Raw genomic sequence first — 25,705 nt, forward strand, 5'->3', positions numbered from 1 at the left:
AAGGCCTTGTGATCCTTTTTTGTGAAACCAAATAAAGTAACATTGCTAACAAGCCTGAAAAAAAACAAGGCAATGGCCCTTATATGTAGCTTGTGTATAAGTAAAAACTGTTAAGTTGCCAGCGAAGTAAACACTCACATTTTCCTTCTGGGTTGTTGAATACAAAGTGGGCTATAAAGTATGATAAGATAATAGATTACTTGAATTTAGGACTTGTAGTTGTAACACAGTGTTTATACTGTGTGTTATGTTGCTCTCCCCACTATTGCCTAAAGACACACCCACCTGAGCCCCCCTCCCGGACTATCGAGGCAAATATGGTCGGGTGCACCACAGCAGAAAAGCCCCCCCCCTCCCCTCCTCTATTGCTCTCTTTACGCATATTAACCGTTATGAGTTATGTGGCTGCTTGGATAGAGATTGAACAGTATCTAAGACAAACAGAGAAAGTCTTGAAACAGAAGTGGCCTGTTGTGGATACATAGACCAGCATGGCTTCCACTCCCTCCGCCTCTGCCATGTCTGCTGTTCTCCGGTGTCGGGGTAACATCTTGACCAGGAATCCACTGACCAAGCGGCCTGCCAGCTCCGCGTACAGCCTCGGGCTCGCCGGCGTCTGCCCAGCTAAGCGCGCCCAGTCAAACCAGCCGTCAGCGGGGGAGGCTTTCCTCCAACGGGTTTCGGGGGGGAGAAGCGTGACTGTGGCGTTCAAGTCACCCCGGGTGGCTGGTGAAGTGTTGAGAGAGGAAGAAACAAGGGGAAATAATAAATTGAATCGCCCAAAACTTTCGCAATCCGCAGGGGACGTGCTCTCACATGTGCCTGTTGCCAAAAACTGGCTGGTGCCGCGTCAGCTGGCACGAAGACTGACATGTAACCTGCCTAGAATAGAAAAATGCTCTGCAATAATTCAAACGATTAAATACGAAACACGTGCTACACATATTTGTAAAATAGCATTTGTTCAGGACATTTGTGAATTCCCAGTCGGGGTTTTGAAAGTGTTCATAAAGTCTCCATGTTTGATGGAAAATGCAGGACATTATTTTGTGCTAAGTGGCTGGTCAACACTGAAGAGCCCATGCCTGTCTTTCACTGCTCTGGTGTCAGGATTTATGTCACTGAAGCTGGCAGTGTTTTGGAGGTCCAGCAGTATCCCTGATGATGCACTACATCAAAACATCAAAAGCAATGACCTGCAGGTGAGCCTGACATGGGATTTAATAAGATTCATTTGATTAAAATGATGTTATATTTCTAAAGACTATATGAAATGATAGTAAATGTCCTCTCTCAGACAGATAACCACAGTCCCAGTGATATCACCTCCTCCAAGGACAACTCCGGCTCTGGACAAATGGTCCCAGAGGACAGACCTGACTGAGAGTCCAAGGCCTCAGCACAACAAATACACACTGTGATCTAACCCTATTTGCTGACTTGTAGTTGGCTTTCACGTTGTTCAGAGCACATTTCGGACTTCAACCCAGTGATATAAGAAAACAAACTGGTTGTTTTTAGAGCTTTTAGAACAAGGAAAGGTATGCTTTATCAAAAAATATACAAAAGAGTATGGTGAGCACAAGGGAAAAGTCAAACATTTGTATAATTCCACCTGTTTAGAGGAAACATGCAGCGTGTGTATTCAAGGCCTTCTGGTGGTTGTAGTATATTGCGGCACTGTTTTAGTTTTTGTTGGATGATTTTCACAGAAAGCTTTTTTTTTTGTGCAAATGGAATAGAGTCAAATACAATACAATTTTTTGTATATAAGTCAGAGTAAAACAAATCTATTACTACTTATACACTTGTGGTTTTTAACATGATTGTTTGGTTTTTCACTGTGAAATATGTTGGACTAAAAATAGATCACAGGCCACTTGCATAGTGCTACACCAAGAATGTAATTTAATATAGAAGCTAACATTTATTTCTTAATTTATATCCTTTATGAGTCCAACTACAGGGACATTTGCAGTGTTAGCAAAGGGAGAATGCAACAACACGCGCAATAAAAAAACCGAGCAATATATAATAAATAAGAAACAGTAGGCTACATGATTTAATCACTAAGTTAAAAAGACTACATTTAAAAGACGGATTGAAGGTTGAGACAAATATGATAATATGGTACTGCACAGATGTTATATACACCTATAATTAATGCCTTCATTAATTCATTTATAGTTTGTTTTAATGATCCGAATCTACAGTGTAGTTATGGAAATGAAAATCTTTAGTCACAGGCTCCTCCTACAATGCAACATAATATAAGACATAACACAATAAAAACAAATGAAAAATGGTGCAATAAGAAACAGAGTAGAAATAAAATAGTGCACGATTATGTTGCAAGACCAATGTGCACCTAATGCAGAAGAAGTAAACTATACACATATCAAATAAAATACAAAAAGCTAAATGTCGCAGGTAATGTTGCAAGTGACCAGTAAATGTATTGATTTAAGTGTAGTGGAGTGGAGTAAAAAGTAGAATATAAGTACCTGGAAATTGTTCTAAAGTGGGCCTATGATAGCTGAGTGTAACATAATAAACCCCAAGATATTTAAATATGAAAAGTGATGCTGTGTATGTGTCATTAAGCAGGGAAAAGCATGTGTCTGCATTGAACCAAAGCACATTTGCCTCATTTTCCCTTGATGCAAATTACACTCACTTCTCTGCAGCCTAGGCAGAACGAATGTGTTGTTGCATTAGGATCTCTTATCAAAATATTTTTAACGACAGACCGATTGAAAACAAACAATATACAGACATCAGAGCCTGCTGTTTCTTAATAAGCTGCTAATTAGCTCCACAGACGTCAAAGTGTTGTGTAATTTCTCAAGGTGACAGATGGGGCGGGACTTCCCGTTACTGCTCTCTACCCAGGAAGTCGTCGTGTTACTTTTCCTCCTGTTCCTCCGCCTCTTTCTGTCTTGTGAGAGACAGCAGAAACTAAAGGTGGTGTTAAGTTGTTTTTACAGCCGGGAAACTAGCAAGAGAATAGTTTCACATCCGCTCCGCATTGTCCTCTTGTCTCCGGTTGTATACATTTGCTGGTTGTCATCGAAGAAATGGCGACTAAAAGAAGACACGCTCAGAGGGTAAGGGCTAATTTCAACACGCTCCTTCTCAAGCTACAGTATTTACAGTCAGTCGGGTATAACCTGTCTGTCGAGCACCAATGAGGACAGCGAGGTACAAAGTCGTGGTTCATAGTTGATTTTCGGGCTTAATAAAACCCGTTTTGTGGCGTATATCAAGCGAGTCAGCCACAGGTGATAAGAGGAAATCGATCAGAGACAGTTGTGTGAATCATCACTCCAGTTCACTGGAAACAACTTCCTACGAAATGCACATTAACATTTCCTGATTTCATTCGATCTTTCACAATGTTGTTGCACTCGTCTTCTTTGTTGTCTCTGTTATTGCAACCTTTATTTTCTTTTTAGTACACTGTGTTCTTCTAATTTCAGATAGAAGAGCATAATGAGAGTTGAGGAATATGCCTGAACCACAACCCCAAGATGAGACCTGTCCCTCATCAAATTTCTTCATTTTTTTGCCCTCATTGACACTGTATTAAGTGTCATAATAACCAGAGTAACTTCATTGTGAGCCAACAAAGTGTGACTCCAGATCTCTGAATATGTGCTTGGGATAATACACATGCTGCCCTTCCCATATCCTATTCCTAGTGTTTGTAACCAGGACTCATCATTGTATTCAAACCCTGTCCTACTGAAACCCCCTCCCTCCCTCTGAGTTTCTGTGCCATGATCCGCAAGCGAGGCTCTCTCATTCTTTGTGGTACGTTCCTGTTTATCACCTGGAACGCCATACTTGTGCTTCTGCTGTGGGGCAGACCCCCATCGGGCCAGACTGGGGAGCATGGCCAGGGGAAGAGAGATGTGGCTGAAAGGCCCACCAATGATATGGTGGGAGATGTGCTCCGAATGGCAGACACGTTCGAAGCAGAGCTGGAAATGCAGAGAAAAATCCTGCTTCAGATCAAGAATCAGCAGTCCCTGTGGGATCCGTCAAACAAAAACGCACCAAAAGTAGTCGTCCCACACCAGCTTGTGATACCTATCCTGGTAATCGCCTGTAACAGGGTCACCGTGAGGCGCTGCTTGGACAAACTCCTGGAGCTCCGTCCTTCCGCAGAACTTTTCCCAATCATCGTGAGTCAGGACTGTGGGCACGCTGAAACTGCTGAGGTGATCCGTTCTTATGGAAATCAAGTGATCCATCTGAAACAGCCGGTCTTGTCAGATATCGCTGTGCGACCAGAGCACAAGAAGTTCCAGGGTTACTACAAAATCTCCAGGCATTACCGCTGGGCTCTCAACCAAGTGTTCAAGACCCTCTCTCATTCCTCTGCTGTGGTTGTAGAGGATGACTTGGAGGTAATCATATCGTCAATTAGTGCCTAAAATTGCTTCAGTTAATTTAGAAGCTCATAGTGACATTAAAATGTTAATTATTTCATATATCAATATTAAAAAAACGAGTATATTTTCTATTTTCACAGCTATCAAGTTGCATATCTTTACAGCAGATGATCTCACTTGTTGACAGTGCATGTTACACTGACATTAAATTGTTCATCTTCTACTCTAGGTGGCGCCAGACTTCTTTGAGTACTTCCAAGCCTTGCTGCCACTCCTAAAATCTGACCCCACTCTGTGGTGTGTGTCGGCCTGGAATGACAATGGCCGGGATGGCTACGTGGATCCAGGCAGCGCCAACCTGCTCTACAGGACAGACTTCTTTCCCGGTCTGGGCTGGATGCTCCTCAGGGAGATGTGGGAAGAGCTGGAGCCAAAGTGGCCCGCGTCATTCTGGGACGACTGGATGCGTCAGCCAGAGCAGCGCCGAGGGCGTGCCTGTATACGCCCGGAGATCTCACGAACTTTAACCTTTGGCCGGAAAGGAGTCAGTCTGGGTCAGTTCTATGACAAATATCTGCGATACATTAAACTGAACACCGAATTTGTGCCTTTCACCAAGTTAGACCTGAGTTATTTAAAGGAGGAGAAGTACAGAGAACATTTTGAGAAGGAAGTTTACAGAGCTCCTGTAGTTCCATATGAAGATGTCAAGCAGGGGCAGCTAAAAGGAAATGGGCCTTACCGCCTTCAATACTCGAGTAAGGACAGCTTCAAAATTCTTGCTAAAAACCTGGGAGTGATGGATGACTTGAAGTCTGGAGTGCCAAGGACAGGATACAGAGGGGTCGTCAGTTTCATCTCAAAAGGACGAAGGATCTACTTGGCCCCTCCTCCGGGATGGACCAAGTATGATCCCAGCTGGAGCTGATGATCCATTTATGCGTATTAGCTTTTTTGTGATCTCTGAATGTCTGAGGGAGAAGCATTACAGACCAAAGACTGATTTCTCTAAAGTTTATGTTTGATGTAATTATATATACTTTTGATTATTGTCTGTAATGATGCAGAATGAATTTCCTCCCTTTTTGGTGTTGGGGTTATTGCCAATGCTACTCAGGTCTTTTTCATTATACGAAAACATATTTCTTACAGTGTAGGATACAGCCTTAGACGAGTCTGAAGTAATTCACAAGAGATCTATTTTTATATGCTCCTAAATGTGCAAATGACACTCATTAATGCATTCAATGCAATCAACTAGTATGCCACTATTGTTTTAAATTATTTGCAATTTATGGTAGCCTATGTGACTTGTTTATGTCTGTTACGAATATGAAAATATAATCTGTGGTATGGTTGTTTATGGTGTTGGTCAAAGCTGCAGTATAATCTAACATTTGACTCTCATTTTTGTGTCTTATATGAAAATCAGTTAGTCAATTGATTTTCTTGAATGATTCTCCAATGTATTACACCTGACAGGTTTGTTACCTGTGTTTGTATATTTTTGGAATAAAAAACCCAATTTACTATTTTGCCTTTTTAATAAGTTGTTAAATTGAGTTAGCTTGTACAGAAAGAATACAGTGTTTTCCTTTCATATTGATATAAGATAAAACTGTGTCCAGAGGGAAATGTCTCTGCAGCAGTTACAGTAGATTAGAAAGAGTGCAAACATATAGAGAACAAAATGGGGAAATATATTTTACTTGTTAAGTGAATACACTATAGAGCAATTAAGCTTTACAAAGTTACCACGGGGCAAAGTCTTACCGTTTTGATATTTTTCAATTCATAATTTGTTATTGTGTGAAGAGGCCCACATGGTTATATTTCTTTCTTCCAGAAACTTAAACGTGAGGATCTTTAAAAAAAAAAAATGTAGGTTTATGAATGTAGATTAGAAAATATTATTTCTCAACAAGTTCAAATGTACAGATCTTATCCAAGACATCTACAAATATCTTGCCACAATTTACGTGTATACATTTCCATAACACAGGAATTAGTTTCAGTTTTTTTTGTGTGCGCGTGTGTGTGCATGTCTCTCTACGGGCGCCGACGTGGCCAAAACTTGATACGCGCGTCCGTTAGGTTCCCTCTGTTCAGTGTTTACTTCATTTCTAATGATGATGTGAGACCGAAACTGCTAGCTAGCTAGCCTAGCTAAAGTAATGAAGAACCGGTAAGAGATGGACGACACACCTCATGTAATGGGGGAACATACTGATGGGCCTCCTCTTACTTTTCATCTCATGCTAGCCGTTTGTTCTCAACTATTTGCTGTAAAGTAACCGTTATATTCTGACTGGCAGTGTTAGCCTACTAGCGTGCTAGGCTAGCTGTTCGTGTTTCGGTGTGCCGTGATATGGCCGATTGCAACATTCGCCTACACTGGAATTGGTTTCTTATGTACCCGTTCTGAATAACACAACCCTTGTTAACAGGGCCTGGCATTTAGTGGTATAGCCACCAGGAAGCAATCTTAGCTAACGCCTCTGCTAGCGAAACGGTGTGGCCTGGAATGGAGCCAGGCGACTTGCGAGAGAGCCCCGCCGGCTCCGGGGAGTCAGACACCGGGGACTGGAGGGAGGAGGGGTGTCCCGGTGGGCCTGAGGAGGTCAAAACTCCCGAAACTAATGGGACAACTATAGAGACCTCGACCAGAGACACCTGCGAGGAAGGGGAAACCGAAAAACAAAAAGGATTGGGGGAGCAATTACACAGCCCCTATGAGGAAGAACTGGACCCCAGGATCAAGGTATGAAGAACCTCATGTGTCTGTGCGTTGTTTTTAACTATATTTACATACGAATCAGCCAGGGTGTAAAACAAGAAAATATGGACCTTTATTAATCCCCGTTGGGAAATTCCGTTGTCATAGCAGCAACAGAATAAGCAAGGAACACAGGTAGAAAAAAGGGTGTTTTAGCTCTGGGTCGGAAATAGGCATTTGATAATGACAATACCGGTTGCCACTGTAACATTTAAATCCAGTGCATGCTATGCATTGTGTAGGCCTGTAAAGGTTATTTTATACGTAGCTAATTTGTAGACCTTGTCCCTCGTTAGGCTTTTTAAAATGTCAATTGTCAATATGTATATATTTTACTGTTAATTTCTGTCTTTTTTTTTGCTATTTTGTGATTTTTTAAATGTGTTTAATCTTTACTCATTCATTTTCACATTATGTGCAATGCTTTGTTTGAATGCTGCTACAAACACACTTCCCATTGCAGTGCTAATAAAGCCACTGGAATTTGACAAACAACCACTACAGATGGTTATTTTAAATGCAATACTGTGCAATGACTGAAAACGAGGATTAAGAACAACAGAAAGGAATTTAAGTATGTTTACTATTTAAACCTGTTTAAATGTATCTCAGTGTTCACAGACTTTCCTTTGTTAAATCCATAATCCGTGTAAATCTGGTTGTCAGATCAAAGGTGATTATCTGTCATTCAATTGCGTCGACATATCCAATCGTAACATACCTGTGAAGTTAATTTAATTCCCTGTTTGTGTCTCCCCTGCATTACATTTACATTAAAATAAAATCAGTGTTGTTACATTTAAATGTGATGATAAAACATGATCTGTAAACCGGAGCTAATTTAGTCTAGACTGTATGTGTTGGAGGATTAAGCCATTTATATTCCCTAGTGGTTAATACATTGGAGCCTAAAGCAGCACTTTTTTTTATTTTCCCCACAGGATGAGTTGGAGCATCTTAATGAAGCCAGTGCAGAAATTAATAGACTGGAGCTGCAGTTGGATGTAAGTAAAAATGCAGATTTCTACCGCCTAATTAGGGGCGCTTGTTCAGTCTTTCTATACATGGCTGAAAAATATGGAAAACAGTTTGAATAAAAACACTTTGATTTTCACTAAACAAAACTCATGAGAAATATGAAATCTACCACCGTAGGATTAGTTAGAATCTCTGAATGTCTTTGTTGTTGAATATTTTATTAGTCTACCCAGACAGTGTTCATCAAAATGATAATTTAGTTTTAATATCTTTTAGAATAAGGTTGGGAAAAGTCAGAACTCTTAAAATGGAAAATGTTTATGAGTTGAATGGTTTAATGCCCAAGTGAATTGATTGCACACCGGCAGTCATACTCCTTTGTGGAATCTAATCAGTCATTCCATTCAGGTAAATCTAATCTTGTCATTTTCATGCATTAACAATCCAGGATGCTAGATCAGGGTACCGGAAAATCCTCACCGAGTCTGCCAGGAAGCTAAATGCTCACAGCTCTCAGCTTGGTGGCTGCATAGAGAAAGCGAGACCCTACTATGAAGCTCGCCGCCTTGCCAAAGAGGTACACACACACTGGGAAACTGGACTATGTATTCCTTAAAGGTCTCCTATTATACAAAATCCACTTTTTCATGTCTTTTATACATAAACATGTGTCCCCTCTGTGTTAAGAGATTCTGAAAGCTTCACAAAAAAAGATTCTCTCACTTTTTGTCCTGATCCATTTATATAAAAGCCTGTCGGAAAGTCAGCTGATCAGATTTGGGCCACTTTATGATGTCATAACGATTTTTTGGCTTGTGTAACCATTAGCCAATCACCAACCAAGGTAACCCCCCCCACCTTATCACCTGAATCTCCTCCTAGAGCACCATTGTGTTCAAATATCTCTCAGAGGGGCGTGGGGAGTGGCTCCTTATTTTCATAGACAGACAGAGAATCAGCACTTTGGAAACAGGGCGGAAACAGAGGGGATTATGGGATGCTGCAATGCATGATCTGTTTGGTGTTTGGAGCCAAACACTTCAGAGACATGTTTTCTATATATCTGAGACCTATAATATATTGATGAAAAACTGTATGGTAGGGGACCTTTAAAGAAATCCTCTGAAAAGAAATGTCCTTTTATTGAGATGCAAAAGTTGACATAACTAAAAAAGAATATTGTGCCTGAACATGCTGTTGTTTACCTTAAAGAGCAACTTACAGGTTAGAGACACCAGTGAATAAATGTGTAGGAAAATGATGAATACACTAGATTTTCAAAAAGATATACAGAAATATACACTACAGTGACATCTGGCGTCGTTTTTACTTCCGTATAAAAAAAGCCTCCGTGTGTGACGTAACATGGGGGAGAGCGGCCGGTCTAACGTAGTGATAAACATGGATGGGGGAGAGAGGTCTAATACTGTTTCCTGATAAACGTTTTGCTTGATAGGCTTCAGCTGTGGAGAGTATGTGCTGCAGGGAGGTGGATGCACCTCGCACAACACACCCAGGAACGAACGCTAGCTCCGGTCCTTTTCCTGTTAGGGAAACTGGACTCGATGTCCTGACAGGCTCGAGTTTGTGCAACCTGCACAAACACAAGCTCACCATGATTAGAAATGGTGAAATGCAATGTAAAATGACCGAAAAAATACCAGCTCACTAAATCACAACCGCTCAAACCAACTACAAACTACTACCGCGGATTGGGCAGAGAAGGAGTCCGAGAAAGTTGCTCCCCCATGTGACGTAATATGACGCGTTTGACGTATGACGTTTAAAAAAAACGTCTCCTTTCCCTCTGAATTCCTGCCCTTATGTCTTGTAAAACATATCAAATCCTGCATTAACTTTTTTAATTGTAATTTTCAGGCAAGGTTAAGCATAAATGTAGAAAAAGAAAAAACCCTGCAAGTTGCTCTTTAAGTTCTAACCTCAGTGTAAGCAAGGCCACCTGAAGTGTCCTTAGACAAGGCACTCTGTCCCCATCAGATCCAAGGGTATAGAGAAATTGGGATTTAGTTACTCAGAATGAATCTGGAAGTGGTCAGGGGCACATTAGTCCACATGCGCAGTATAGTGTTACTGCAAATGTATTTTTGCTTTTCAGGTTTCTACAGTATAACCTTACAAATCCCAGACACCAGGTCCATTAGCTCCAGTTTCTGTTTTTATTCTGATGATAGGAAAAGCGTCTTTGAGCATTAGGAAAAGCGCTATAGAAATCCCATGTAGTATTATTATTATTATTATTATTATTACATCTTATCTATATGGCAGCGATAACAGTGTTCAACATCTTAAAGCAAATGAAATGAAATGTGTACAGGAAAGAGGGCTCTGATCACAGCTGGGCATTCAATCTGCATAAGAGCGTCATTACAGTGCAAGGTGTGATTCGCCATTCAGCTTTAGTGGATGTAGTTAAACACAATGTGGACAACAGATACTCGTTTCGCTCCCACAGAAACATGAGCTGCGTGAGATTTCCCTTATGGAGTTTTGTAACAGTAAAGTAAATGCTTTTTTAAAGAATAGGCAACATATTTGTTCCCTTGCCTACCTATTTCGACATCCTGCAGATTTGAATTAATTCGACTTGACAGAGATCTGATTGGAATTGGACTCAACAAAACTCCTGACTGTGTCCTTGTCATTATTCTCCTTCTGTAGGCTATAAAAGTTTTGTCTGCTCTCTGTAGGCACAGCAGGAGACCCAGAAGGCAGCTTTGAGCTACGAGAGAGCGGTCTCTATGCACACAGCTGCCAGGGAGATGGTCTATGTGGCAGAGCAGGGCTTGATGGCTGATGGTAAGAACACTCTGGATCCCACCTGGCAGGAGATGCTGAACCACGCTACCTCCAAGGTAACCAACCGGAGGACGTACACATGCTTTAACACAATCACACCAGACCTCAGTTGAGTGTATGTTTGGTGCAGGATGGTTGTGGCGACTCAAATGAGAGGCTACATGTTTTAAAGCGAGATAAAACACTCACCAGGAATACCATGGAGAAAGAAAAGTCTAAATAATGATGGATAGTGAACAAATAGGCTTAATCAGAGCGAGTCAATACCTTGTTGTTTATTTATGTTTTTTAAGTCTTACTTGAAGAGGAATAGTGTTGTTAAGAGAATACCCATCAATTAGCATTGAATTCCTTTAAAACCGTCAGGGTGGATAGTTACATGAGGATCAAACTTCAGTTGAGACAATGTTAAACACGTGAACTTTTGAAAGAACATATATAAAACATTCATCTGTTTGCAACTCATATATCAATATTCCAATTACTTTATAGACTATTCTGCACAGTTTCTATCATATTCTGTTTCTATTATATTCTATTTTATTTTATTTACTTGCACAATTGTATCTCTTTTGTGTTGCACTGTTGGAGGGGCTTGGGACCTAAGATTGCCCTAACTACACTGTAGCCATGCATACATGACAATAAGAGCCTTGAATTAAAGTTTGAAAGGGGTCTGCTCTTGGTGTGTTGACATCTTTCTCCTGCGTGTCTCTCCCAGGTGAACGAAGCGGAGGAGGAGCGACTCCGCAGTGAGAGGGAACACATGCGCGTCACACACGCCTGTCAGGAGGCCGAGGCTCGCGTTCAGATGCTGCAAAAGTCCCTCAAAAGAGTCATTGTGAAATCCAAACCTTACTTTGAGCTCAAAGCCCAGTTCAATCACATTCTGGAGGTAAAGCAGACATACAATATGTTTTGTGTTCTCTTCCTGCAAGTCACAATAATAATGAGTCTATTGTTAAGCTGCTGCGTTGGCAGAAAAAAAGGTGGTTTTACATTCTGTACGTTATGGATTTGGTAGAGGTCACTGGTAGGTTGTGGCATAAAATCAATGTTGAAATTGATGATGAAAGTTTCTGTGCCCTCTGTGTGACTCCAGGAGAATAAGGCCAAAGTGCTGCAGCTTGAACAGCAAGTAGCTAAAGTGAAGTCCCGCTACTCCATCGCCCTGCAAAACTTGGAAAAAATCAGCGAGCAGATCCACGCTCAGAGGGGGCGGGACCAGGCAGGGGGAGGACGCACCACTGTCTGCGCTGGGCGTAGTCCCCCCGTTGGAGCCGAGTCCGACGTCAGAGTGAAGATAGAAGGTGGCGCCTGCAGCGGTGCCGCGACGGGGGCGGGTCGGGTGGATGCAGCCATCGACCTGGAGAAATACAAGGAGAAGGAGATTGAGAAGGAGAGGGAACGGGCGGGGTCGGATTCACTTTCAGTCTTCAGCCTGCAGACCATCGCTTCCGACTTGGAGAAATATGACTCCATTGAGCACCTCGGGGACCTCAGTGATGTAGGGAGCGTAACTGGGGATGAGGGGGAGAAAGAGAGAGGCGGAGTGATGGATAGAAGAGACAAGATGGTGGAGAGCGCCGCTAAAGAGCGCCAGCAGCAGTTCTACAAGCAGCACCACCGAAGCTTCAGTTTGTGAGGCTGCCATAGATATGAAATGTAGGGTCAACATCCCTAACACATAGGTACCAACCAAAGTCAAAAGACAGTAACTCAGCTGCAAGTGTAACACTGGATTGATGCAGTTCTAGGGGTATAAATTGATACGTGTAAATTAGCACACATTACATGACTGACAACACTTCATTCTAAAGCTGACACTGATCAATAGTTAATATTGCAGCCTAGTTAGAACACTAACACAATCTAAAGAGCTTTCAACCCTCCAGGACATGTATACAGTTTATTCATCCCTCTGAAGGATTCTGGGTAGAATGTCTTCCTTGTGCATGAAGGAACAGCAAAAAGTGATCGAAAGCCTGGGTTTAGCTGACTTGTTTCAAAAACACTCATTTCTTATTTCCCAGGCTAATCGTTGATCTAATCTGGTGAGACTAGTGTAAACAAAACCCTGCATTGGTTCTCCTTCCAGTCCTGTCAGGTCTTATCAGCCATTGCTTCAATGTAGAGTGTTTGCAGGGTCTCTCCACACACAAGAGACCCAGACTCGTATTCACCCCTCATCAAGTCAGTGTGCAAGGAAAAATGACAAAACCGATTCTGTCAGTGCGGAATGAAAGCACGTTTGAATTTCACATTTCACATATTTATTTCCAGTAACATGCTGCAAGAATGACTTTGTTATTATTGGCACGAGAGAATGCGGTTTTTGAAAATGATTAATGAATGGAGTCTTGACAGTTTCCCACTCCGACAGCATGCACTCCTAGTGAGCTATACACAGGCATTTATGAAATGTATTTAGGGCTATATGCTGAAACAAAAACTGACACCATTGAAACTAAGATGATGAAGCTGCAGCCATGGTTTCTTTTTTTGATGTCGTTATGCTGTAGTCTTTTGGGGCAAGAGCCTTTTCCAAACATGTATTGTTTACATTTTAATAAGTGGATTTCATTTGCAGCAAATGCATTTCCTCTTTTCTTTGCCTTTAAACCAAAATGTTTCCCCTTGTAATTTGAAGTGTGCCTTGACACAAAAAAACACATTTAGCATGAGTAGCACTTTGTTGTCATCTCATCTGCCCAGAAATATGTATAGTTTGCCATTTTTATGATTTTTAGAACATTTTAACAATCCAGGTCTACCTAGTGCCGTTTCCGAGACTTGGAGAGCTATGATTTACGTTTTGATTTCTTTATTTTCTTTCATGATATTGTACTTTGATTGTCAAAGTGTACGATGCAAAAAGATGAAGTCAAGGAATGACTTGTATATGTATGTAATTATTACAAAGCTGGAAAAATATTGACATGTACAGTTACATGTGCTAAAGGATTTGAATGTTTGACGAGTTTGTTGTACATATGTTCGGGATACTCACAGTTTGTCATGTGTATTTAAATCATTATCGTCGCAGTTTATCTGAAACACCTCACCTTCACTCCTGTCTTAACGATTAGTCTTCATCCATTTAATGGCATTTGTGAATTAGTCAGAATGTCACTTTCCAATTAGTGCATTGTCCTATCTATAATCAATAAATCAGATCATACTTATTGTGGCTTTTGTATTCCTCTATTTTCATATTATTGGATTTCTTGTAGGAACTTTAGTAGAATTGTCTGTCAAGAGGCAGGTTAGGATGTGAATTCCTGTTTTACAGATGCAGGAAGAAGGATGGTGAGAGACAGAGGGATAGGTTGTGTCTTCCCCAACCTTCCTTCAATTATTTATCAGCAACATAAATATGAAGCAGGATCTCAGAATAGATGGCAGCAGAGGATGGTGGAGAAGATGAAGCTGGCGATGGGCTTTGATTTAATCGATGACCAGTGTTGTAGAAAGGACTGATTGTTGCTTCGTTGACTTAACTCATAAGGGCTTTAGAGAGAGGCTTAACAATGTAGTCACTGATAACACCACAGCGTCATATATGCACCTCCATCCGTGCCTAGTCATGCAGTGATATAATTATTAACGGTGGGATAAATCCACAAGCTTATCGTAAATCCAAAGCCTGATCGTAAGATTCATGTAATATATTACAGTCGTGGGCCCAGATCCTAGCGCTTGTCATCTTGGGAAGAAGGGAGGGGGGACTATCTGATAAATGCGTGAGAGAGGCTGTTACGCACGGTGCGTCTCCATCATGACGTCGTGAGTTAGCTCAAGATTGTAAGGGGAGAGAGAGAGAAAAGGAGGGGAGTGTGGTGAATCGGTGTTTCGTCGTTTATGGGGCTGCGTTTGTATATAGTGCATGTATAATTTTTGTATGGATTTTTGTCATTTCTTACCTTTGCCATGCGTAACTGCAATACATAGAAATAACCCGAATAAGATACGTCTTGTTTTTGTAACATTCTGTTTACGAGCGGAGCAGCTTGCACATTGATAGCCATACTATTATAGCCATAACATCGTTGTAAAGATGCATATTTTTACCAAATAATCCGACGTTGGGCATTTCCTGGTGGATCCACCTCGGAGGACGTAGCCTACTGTTATATTGACGGAGCGCATCGGAACTAATAGTAAGTACACATGCTACCGCTTTGCTTTACGGGGCTACGGGCTACTATTACTGTAAGTCGCAATACTAGACTCCATTTATTCAGAAAATGTTCAATTTCCCATGCAGATAACCTATATAGATGCCCCATCATGTTGGCTTGGTATGCAAAGGCCATTCATTTTCGATGGGCACAGGCCAGATTTGTTTTGAGTTCCTTCTTCCAAGATCCTCTCTGCATTAATGCTATATAAAGAGACGATAACATGGTGAGATTCTGCACCCTTTCAAACGGAATACAGTCGGTCTAATGAGGTGATATGTGATTCGGGACGCTACTTTTGAGATTTAACCACTGTACGGGCTTGTTAATATGGTCGGCCTTGCTCTACAGGCCATCACGGATTCCCTTGTCAACAGCCGACAAGTAACTACCGGCAGCATACGGTTGGTGGCACTCTTACCGTGACCCTCACGTCTCAGTAGTTCATGCTCAGCCATGCACAAAATACAGCATATGCGTCTACTGTATGTGCGTGGTCCCCGTGTGGCCCTGCATAGAAATTGAAAATATCAACTAGCCTACAAGCGTCTGTACATGAAGCTGTCAGTGGTCCGGATCATCCCTTTCCATTGCAGCTTCCGGAATTAAAGACACACAAGGAAGTAGGCAGTGTGCAACATTAGCGGTGAATGGGCTTTTTGTAACAAGATGTTGTTCTCTGTTCACCGAGCAGAGAAGGCGCTGTCCGTGGTGCTGAAGCCTTAATTGCATTTAAAGCTTGAGGCTAGTCGACTGCCCCCCTTCCCCCTGTCTGCTCACAGCGCTGATGGAGTTAGCTGGCTTTATGGGGGATAGGCTGCTTCAGCCCGATACACTCACTCTCCTAGCTCAGTGTGTGATCGCTGATATTAATGACTCCTGCTGGGCTGTCCTTCTTTCTCACCCCTTTTTTCTCTCTCCTACCTCCCCCTCCACTCCATCCCTTACAGGACAAAAGCACGTATTGTACGCTGCCAACACCCCCCACCCCCTATGCACACACCAACACACACATGAGACACTCTCTGCTCAGCGAACTCTAAAAATACACTGGATAATGCTAATGAAGGATCCAGCAGAGTTTGTCTGTCTTCCACAAGAAAGCCTCGCTGCCATCTGTCTCCCTCACTGTGGTGCTTTGCTTTGTTATGCCCCCTTACCCACCTTCCCACTTTATCACACACACACTCTCCACCCCCTTACTGTCTTGTTAAGTGTATGGATGTGGTTATGTTGGTGCATCTGTGGCAGCCTCATGAAGCAGCATTTATTATTCAAAACTGCAAATGAGCAGCTATATATAGTGTGTTTATCATTGATACATTCAGTTGTGTTTGTGCGAGCACTGAGGCGCTGTGGCTCACGGGACTCATGGGTCTTTTGACTTTTTTCTGGTTATCATATCACACTTTCAGTACTTAAAATATCTGCACGTTAGTGTGGCAGCCAAGTGGCAAGTGTCATTTCTCCATCCTTGTAAAGCAGACTGATTCTGTGCACATTAAATAGGGTTGAATAATTGTGATAGTTTGCCTAAAACATTGGGACCTTATGTTTTATTTGTTATTTGTTGATATAGCAGATATTATTTATTGAATTAATCGTTAATTCATGGGAACTCCTCCGATCTTACATCAAAGTCTGTTTAGAGATCTTGGGGAGTACTACTGCATATGTGAAAACAAAGTTGTATAAAGCCTTTCACAGCTCCAGAGGGAGCTGTGTGGAGTCTGTTAAATCGCCTCAAGTGATGTCAACGGTCAAGTTGCACTGTGGGTAATGTTTTTACGAGAAAATAGAATGCATTGAATTATAAATACGACATCTCTGCTTCCGCTGCGTCAACCTTCTTTTGTAGTTCTCACAGTGTTAGCATAGTGCAAGGCTACATTGATGGAGAATTCTCAGAGAGTTTCCAGGCCCGTGAGTATGTGTGGTGGGTCATTGTGCCATTAACATCTGTTAAAATAAAATAAATACTTTCTGTCTTGCTATGGAGAGCCTTTGGGAGATACATTATTACCTTGAAATGAAGACAGATCTAAAATGTATTGTGTCAGGCCTTGCGTGAAATGGTCAGCCGTTTTGCAAAATTGTTAATATCAGCCATCCAAACCTGAGTTGAAACTTAGCACGCAGAGCTTTTTGAAAGGAAGCCTATCTGGCTATCAACTGTACCTGGGCTGTCTGCAAGGTAAATACAAACTGAAGCAGGGGGAGAGAAGTGGACTCATGTTGCAGCTCATCCTTTGTGTGCAGTCAGGCAGGATGAAGAGGGAGTGTTTTGCCAAAAAGTTGATGCATCTCGTTTTAGAAGGACAGACAGCAGTGGACTGGAAATGACTGTATCTGAGAACTGAGGCTGTATATTTGATTCTGCAAGAATATTTTCTCAGTAGTGTTTTTCTCGTTGCATCTTGTTTTCTAAATGTTCCAGTCACAGTTCTCTACATTAACCTCTGTCTTCTTTCTCTTTCAGATCCAGAGATGGCACGCCTATTGTTTGTGGTGATTCTCTATGCTCTTCCATCTTTCGTTGTGCCCATACATAATTCATCAACTGGAGGTAATTTGTGTGTTTGTGACTGAATATGTGCTGGAATGTGTGGTTGGTTATAATAAGCCTTAATGGACATAAGTAACTCTGCAGAGATTGCTGAGTGACCTGAATGAAGCACTTTCATTTGTGCAGCGAGGAAAGCATCAGTTAAATTGACAATATGTCATGTTGCTGTAATGTTTCTACATTATCTGCAGATAAAGCTTTTCCCTCAGCTCTTTTAGTCCTTCATTCTTCTTCCTCTGCTCTTTTTCCATTCAGGCTGTGCTATCATCCGGCCTCCCAGAGATGGGGGGATCCGCTACAGAGGCCTGACACAGGAACAGGTACAGAAAATACAGCTCTGGGTCTGAATGACACAACTTTACCTGTCCAATCAAGGACGTTAAACCAGTTTACCGGACAATTTTCAATATAATAAAACACACAAGTGGAAATATAAAGCAGGTGAAACTGTATCTGCTTCCTGTAATGTAATTTCTTTCCATATTAAAACCATTATGACTGCCTTAGGAAATAGAGGGTGGATAATGTGTGGGTTAAATTTGTTGAAATACTCCTGGCAGCAATGAATACGTCAAATGCTCTGACAAAAAACCCAAACAACAAAAAACTATATTATTTGACTATTGCATGACCCTAATGAGTCCTTCCAATCATTGTATGCTGTCAAAATGATTGGACCAACTACCTGTCCGTCAAACTACCTGTCTGAAATCGGTCTGTCTGCATACACACTGCTCGTGCACTCAATGCGCGTCACCGGAGTTGCTAGCTTGACAGCTGTAAATGCTAACCATAGCCATGTGTGTTGTTTACATATAAATATGTTTACATTCATGTTGATACTTTTTGAGGTGTGATTTTGGAGGGAGAAAATGTCTGCCAGTTCTGGCAATTTAGCGACTTTCGCGGTACAATCAGCGACTTTTGGGGCTAATGCTGTTTGCTACCCTCTATTGGGTATTGCTATTGCTATGCTATTACATTAATTTCGTGACTATAACACGAAATGCCGTGAGACTGGGATGAATGATATCATAACATTGCCTAATGATAACGGCCATGAAGAATAGTAGCTATATTGCGTTATCAAAACATCAGCTGGAATTATTATTACACTATCAGTTATAAGTACGTTGCATTAATTTATAAAAAAAATAGTTGGACTTTTTGACACACAGCCTACCCTTTTGGCTTTCTTGCTGAAATGAGAGGATTGTCTGCTCTAAAAATGTTGCTTAGCTTAGCTATCTTGAACTATAGAAAGATCACAGCAGGTAGAAACAGCTGACCTGACTCCGTCCAACAAAACGTGTGACAGACATCCAGATGAAGAAACTATACACTTTTGAGTGAAGAGGGACTTTAAAGCTCACATGATTCTAATTGAATCTATAATGCAGCAAAAATATCTAATTATAAAAGAGACTGGTGACGATTTCAAATGTAAGAAAGACCATGTAAAACTGAGCTGTTTCTGTTTGCAGCACTCTAAGCATATGCACAGTGAATGCATATGAAGTGTTAACATAACGCTTTTCAAACTGCTTATATCCCCTCCTTCCCCAATCAGAGAGAAGCTGTATTTCAGATGTTTGACAGCCCAACGATTCACACAATATGGCCAGAAAATGTTCCATCTAGTAAAACTTTATTGTCACTGACACATGGCACTAGATCATACTGCATTGAGAAGGACTGTAGAGGGACCCTGAGTGGATAAGGGAAAACTGGTTTGAGAGGGCATCAATCATGCTTTAATTTCTCTCTCTCCTCCCCATCTCTCTCTCTCTCTCTCTCTCTCTCTCTCCCTCTCTCTGTTTCTCTCTCTGTTTCTCTCTCTCTGTTTCTCTCTCTCTCTCTCTATCTCTCTCTCTCTCTCTCTCTCTCTCTCTCTCTCTCTCTCTCTGTTTCTCTTACAGATCCGCAGTGTGCAGATCCTCCCTGTGGATTATGAGATAGAGTACATCTGCAGAGGAAACAGGGTGATTGTGGGACCTAAGGTCAGGAAGTGCTTACCCAACGGCACATGGACGGACTTGACGCTGCACAGCACATGTTGTGAGTCCTTTTTTGTCTGATTCTCACATCCTTCACCTTTCCTCATCTTACACATGTTCAAAACAATTCTCCCCTGAACAAAGTATAAAATAGTGTGCAACCTTTACCGGAACTGGTCTCATTTTTAACTGCAGAAAAATAAAGTAATCTAGTCTTGGAAGAAGCTTACATGAAATCAACCGCAGCTTTTACACGTTGTTTCTTTAAGACACAATACTGACATATATCACCTTTTAGCTAGGTATAGGGAACAGTTGATTATTTCACATCCAGCCGTTAGAGAGCAACATTAGCATTCATGTTGGGTCATGTTTGTGTCCACACTCTCTCTCTCTTTTGGTCTCCATTTGAACTCCTGAGGGAACATCTGGCACTTTAGCTGCTAAATGCTCCACTTTGTTCCCAAGCTGGTCTCCAACGTACCTAAACATTAAAGTTGCCGCTTGGCAGCTAAACAAGGAGCTGAAACTCGCCATGAAGCTCTGTAAAGCCAAAGGAGAGCGGCAGATTCAGGGGATCATTCTCTGTAGGTTCATTACTACAGAGCTCCCTTACACAATGTCTTTTTAATGCATTGTTAAAAATATAGATTATTAAACGTTTAAATGGTTGCTGTCATTACTGTCATTATTAAGCTATCTGATCAATACAGAAACATCTTATAATGCAGAAGATGGTAGGTCGTAGATAATTGTAAAAGACCGCCATATTTCTTTGTATGAAGTTGAACTATATTCCTGACCTTGGTAACAACATTTTGGATATTGCAATAATGGAAAGGAATTATTATCTCTGATAACCAGACAAAAACCGGTCCCATCATCGACTAGGAGTCCGTGATTGGACAAATAACGATTGAATACCCCAAGCACCCCAACAAACATCATTGATGCAGTTTTGAAAAAGCTATTAAGCGGACCTTTGAACTGGGTGGGATTATGTTGTCACACATTTTGGTTGAATAGTAACACATTTTTCAGTGAAATTGGTCTTCTGCTGTTAAGGGGACATGCCCCCAAACCACAGCTTGTAAACATACTTTGCGTTGTTTAATTCTGATCTATAAAGGTTTGTTATTTTGCTGAGTTTTCCTGCTGAGTGCTGATTGGCTTTTTCAGATGCTGTACTCTAAGGTATGTGTGCCTAATGAAGGGCTATATAAAGAGATTCATGCTAATGTGAATTTATCTTCGAAACCCCCGTAGAGAATAGTTTGGGCTGATGCTTGCTGCGTATTGATTAGAAGTGCTTACTTGGGTTATGGTTAAAGAAGAAAAGAGCTAGCTTGCTTAGCTTCAACATGTGTTACTTTCTATCTGTGTGTATGATACACAAGTCCATTAGCTATTCACTTATTCTAGTGTTGAAGCGGTTTAACTGCTTTTACATAGATTAAATGTGTGTATTAGCTGCAAGCTTTGCCTGCAAGCCAGTATTTTCTTGAATAGCGAAGCTGAAATGTAATTTCTAATCAGATCATATCTACACCGCCTGTGCAAATACTGAGAATAAGGCCAGATATCCAATCAAATCCCTGTTCTATCTCCTGATTTTGTTCTTTCAGTTCACATTTAACATCAGTGGAACTTATTTTTCCCGAGAGAATATTCTCTAAAGCCGGATTTTTGTTTTCTCTGGCTTATGTAAGAGCTCAAGCTGCAATGTGCAGATTGGAGTTTTATTATGTGTTTGCGTGCTGGAAGGAAGATTCAACAACTCAGCAGCTAAACAAATGATATTCAAGAGCTTAGCCGTTTTGTCAGAAACCCAAACTAAGAGAAATGGAGGCTGTAACATAGCAAGTTTACACACTCGGTCTTATGTGTAGCAAAATGTTTCCTACTGGTAACAAAGAACAAGGAGAATGTTCACAGGGCGTTAACGACGTTTTGCAATTACATTACATTACATTGCATTTAGCTGACGCTTTTATCCAAAGCGACTTACAATAAGTGCATTCGACCAGGAAGATACAACCTTTAAGAAAACAGAATCATATAAGTACATCAGGTTTCATAGAGCCAAACATTTCAAGTGCTACTCAACTGGCATTTAGTGACAATGTGTCTGGTTTGCAATCATTTGTCAGAGGTCAAGCACCTAATCGCTTATTTGTGTTTTACCAATTGCTTGTTCACATTTCAGACAAAGCTTTTATCTTATTCATAATTCATAATTCTTACACAGTTTATAAATAACTCTTTATCTCTTTTGTTGACCTCTTGCTTTCGAATCATATTGATAATCAGAATCTGGTTGACTGCCCAGTAGGCTTCGACATACAATGCTTTTATTTATTCTGGTCCGTTGGTACATAACATAGTAGCAAAGTAAGCGCACTTAATAGTAGAACAATCGAGAAACATGAATGAAGACTAGAACTAAATGCATCTAAAATATGAAATTCGAGTCCTCAAAAAGAATATTTACCAATTGAGTCTGTTTTTCTTTACTTGTATATTTTTATTGTATTTATTTTTCGTATACGAACCAAATAATCTTTGGCTTAATTTTCTCCAAGTGGTGTCCAGTATTCAACATGACTTCCTTGTGATTCTCTCCTGCAACTTGATTGGATGCTGTCTGTTTTATTCAAACGTGATGGATAAGAGGAATAAAGTGTGGACCGTTATAATTTTTGATACAGGAAATGATTTAATTAGTAGCCTATTTCTACATTACATGTCACTTGTTAGACGCTTTTATCCAAAGCAACTTGCATACATTCAATACTGTGGGCAATACCCAAAGGAGCAATTTGGGGGGAAGTGTCTTGTCCAAGGACACAGCGGAATGTTGACTGCAGCGGGATTCGAACCAGTGCCCCCGTGATTATATCAAGTTTCGCTCACTCACCACTGAGCCACAACCACCTTCTAAACATCTTCTTTAATGTTAATACTTAAGTCACAAGTCATTGTTAAACTCCCACTCAATTGGCGAGTATTTTTCTCTTTTTTTAAATCATTAAAAATAGCTCGTGGATACTCAAACAATGTAGAGCATTTAGCTGAAGGAGAAGAAGGGAGACTAAAAAACAGACTTAATAAGGTGAATATCAACGTTTATCGGGTATCCAGAAAAATACGAGTCTAAATTAATATCTGCTCGGTTGGTGTCTAGCTACATGTTCACCATAATGTACGTATATGTTAATGTTGGGTTTACAGCTTGTTCTGCTGTTCCCAAATGGCTTCAATAATGTATCAAGTTAGCCTGTACGAGCTATTTGACTTCCTTTACCTCATACATACATTCTATGGGCTAAACTCATTGAGATTTTTTACAACCAATAACATTATTTCCCCATCCAAAGTGTGTTTACCTCTGATAAATATGAGTGCAACTGCAGCTCCTTCCCCCAGTTATTCTGCATCTACCTCTGTATAACGCTCTGTGTCTGTGCCTCTCTCTCTTTGTGGTGCTTCTGGTTCTCAGTGCTGCTGTGCCCGCGGGTGTGGACCTCCCTGGAGAACGGCCGGGTGATGGTGAAGCCCCCCGGGCCGCCGGTGGAGGGCACGGTGCTCCACTACAGCTGCCACGCCGGCTTCATCCTGGAGGGCAGAAACATCAGCCATTGCACTAAACTGGGAAAGTGGGACGCGCCTAAACCCACCTGCCTCTGTGAGTTCCTGACCCAGTGGGACTAAATGAGATTTTAGACTTTTAAAAACAGCAGAATTAGGAAAATGATGTTGTCTGCTGAGATGTCATTTACTGTCTCAGCAGGCGAAATGACAACACAGGCTTAATTAATGATACTTATATGATCAATGCAACCAGTGCAGTACAGTCAGTGAACATTTATACCACAATGACCACCTTTGTATGAATGTTTCTCATATAAATAATATCCATCAAAATAAATAACATTATTATCGGTCAATTATTCAAGCAAAACAAATGCCAATCATTCTTTGGTTCCTGCTCCTTAAATGTCAGGATTGGGTGCCTTTCTTTGTCATATATGATCCTTTTTTTTTATCAATATGAAACGCGTTGAACAAATAGACTTTAAGGAATCGTCTACAATTAAAGATTCAGGTATGAAAAAAAAGTTTTTCAAATAAAACGTGAATAGTAGATGTATATAAGGTAAACAAAGAATAAACATTAAGATGAAAAGTCAACCAAGCTCAATCAATCTTATATCGATTTATACTTACTTTTTTGTTAAAAGGGTTTTGTACAATTTGAAATAAGAGAAGTATTGAAGTCTTGGACTTAGCCTTGTTAAAAATGGCTGGCGAAATGTGCAAGATGTGTCATGTAACTCAAAGATGTATTTTTACATTCAAAATGGTGGTAATATCTTTGGCAGTTGAAATAGTCAGCTGAAAGTATAGCTCTGATGAATTAACGGCTTTTAAAGTTTACTTTCAAACTTCAACTAGTAGTAGTAAGATCGCTGACGGTTTAGTTTTATGATGAGATGATCAAATATCCCCTTTTTCTACACTGGTAAACAATAAAGGGGGTCCAGGGCTATGGAGTCACCTCACACCAATACGTCTGGAAACCACTACACGACAATTCATTAAATCAGTTTTACTTACAAAAAAAAGCAAATTCCTTTTTATTAAAACAGATACGATTTGACAATTATGAAGATTTCCTTTATAATTAAAAACGTTGTGACAAAGATTAAACCCATTTCAATCACTTTCTCTAGATATACACTTTTATTGTTAACAAAGCTATACTGTCGTTCCAAATGAATTTATAACCAATTTAAAACATGGTTAAGGCGGCTTCTTCATCTTTGAGGGCTTTACCAGCAATTTGGAAATAAATGTTTTCCCGTAGTAACATCCCATTAAAACTTTTAGCCTATTCAAGTTTTGAATATATTTTATAGAGCTACATTGCTCATATATGATACTGCTGAGCTTCATGTTCTGAGTTGATGAGATAAAACAATCAATTTAAAGACCATAACTGCTAAATATAATTCGCCTTTTTACAATTGTCTGACATTTTGCAGTTGATCAATAATCTATGATAACCATGATTTAAAGCCCCATTAAATGCATTGAAATCCCTTACTTCTTTTTTTATTGGCTGTAATTTACACTGTATTAAAAAAAAGGAATGAGTCCATTTCATCACACAGACGTGGCTGCCTCACAAAAAAAATGGGCACACGAGGCTTTAAAGATAATTACAAACACCTGCTCTCCCAACGGTGGAACACGGTTGCTAAGCAGTAAATGATCCAACCAATCAGAGCGTAATCCACAGAAGGTAGTTTGTACCGTTGGCACAGGAAAGTAAACTGAATAAGAACTGGAATAAACTTTATAAATGGATAAATACTCAATGACTGTAAGATTAGAGTGTGTGTGTGTGTGTGTGTGTGTGTGTGTGTGTGTGTGTGTGTGTGTGTGTGTGTGTGTGTGTGTGTGTGTGTGTGTGTGTGTGTGTGTGTGTGTGTGTGTGTGAGAGTAGATATTTGTGATTTCATCGACACTAAAGAGTGTTCTGCTCTTACAACAGTTGGCTCATCTGAAAAGATTTGTCCAAATTAGAGCAAAGCAAAAAAAAGATTACACACAAACAAAGAACTGAAAGAAACCAGATCGCCAACTGGTCCTATGAGGGGTTGGCATGGCAACTAATAAAGTTGCTATGGGAATGGAAGTTTTAAAAGGGATGAAAGAGGGAATTATCAGCACAGTTGGACTGAAAGTAGGCGACTTATTGTATAATGAATGCAAAAACTGTAAGTGTTAATGCTCTTCAATTCATTCATGTTTTACCTATGATTTACTCTGTTTAATTATTCTATGTAAGATGTTCTACGGTACTTACACTGTATCAAAATATGAGATTTGAAGGTCTATTTTCATGCTGTGCCTGTAAAATATCATTGCGTTACATAACTGCCACAGTTAGGAAGCTCCTGCCAGAAAATGACTGCTCAGCACCAACT

The 25,705-nt window shown here is 40.6% G+C and overlaps 3 protein-coding genes across 3 annotated transcripts in view; all 3 read left to right on the forward strand.

Annotated features, from left to right (window-relative positions):
- Window positions 1–2,828: 2,828 nt before the first annotated feature.
- On the forward strand, window positions 2,829–5,929 carry mgat1a (alpha-1,3-mannosyl-glycoprotein 2-beta-N-acetylglucosaminyltransferase a). Its single transcript, XM_079640993.1, has 3 exons — window positions 2,829–3,107; window positions 3,480–4,412; window positions 4,627–5,929. Exons 2-3 carry the CDS (start codon window positions 3,780–3,782, stop codon window positions 5,323–5,325), a joined length of 1,332 nt encoding a protein of 443 aa, XP_079497119.1. The 5' UTR covers window positions 2,829–3,107; window positions 3,480–3,779; the 3' UTR covers window positions 5,326–5,929.
- A 513-nt stretch (window positions 5,930–6,442) lies between these two features.
- On the forward strand, window positions 6,443–14,153 carry sh3bp5la (SH3-binding domain protein 5-like, a). Its single transcript, XM_079692355.1, has 7 exons — window positions 6,443–6,582; window positions 6,845–7,158; window positions 8,115–8,177; window positions 8,600–8,728; window positions 10,860–11,024; window positions 11,690–11,863; window positions 12,071–14,153. Exons 2-7 carry the CDS (start codon window positions 6,922–6,924, stop codon window positions 12,611–12,613), a joined length of 1,311 nt encoding a protein of 436 aa, XP_079548481.1. The 5' UTR covers window positions 6,443–6,582; window positions 6,845–6,921; the 3' UTR covers window positions 12,614–14,153.
- A 630-nt stretch (window positions 14,154–14,783) lies between these two features.
- The window catches only part of gabbr1a (gamma-aminobutyric acid (GABA) B receptor, 1a), a 69,956-nt gene continuing 59,034 nt past the window's right edge, over window positions 14,784–25,705 (forward strand). The window contains exons 1-5 of the mRNA XM_079692354.1: window positions 14,784–15,128; window positions 17,629–17,715; window positions 17,971–18,035; window positions 19,635–19,773; window positions 23,212–23,397. Coding sequence (XP_079548480.1) covers window positions 17,637–17,715; window positions 17,971–18,035; window positions 19,635–19,773; window positions 23,212–23,397 — 469 coding nt within the window. The 5' untranslated portion in view covers window positions 14,784–15,128; window positions 17,629–17,636. The remainder of the gene's footprint in view (window positions 15,129–17,628; window positions 17,716–17,970; window positions 18,036–19,634; window positions 19,774–23,211; window positions 23,398–25,705) is intronic.

Source organism: Notothenia rossii, assembly GCF_949606895.1.
Source record: "Notothenia rossii genome assembly, chromosome: 7".
Lineage (NCBI taxonomy): Eukaryota > Metazoa > Chordata > Actinopteri > Perciformes > Nototheniidae > Notothenia > Notothenia rossii.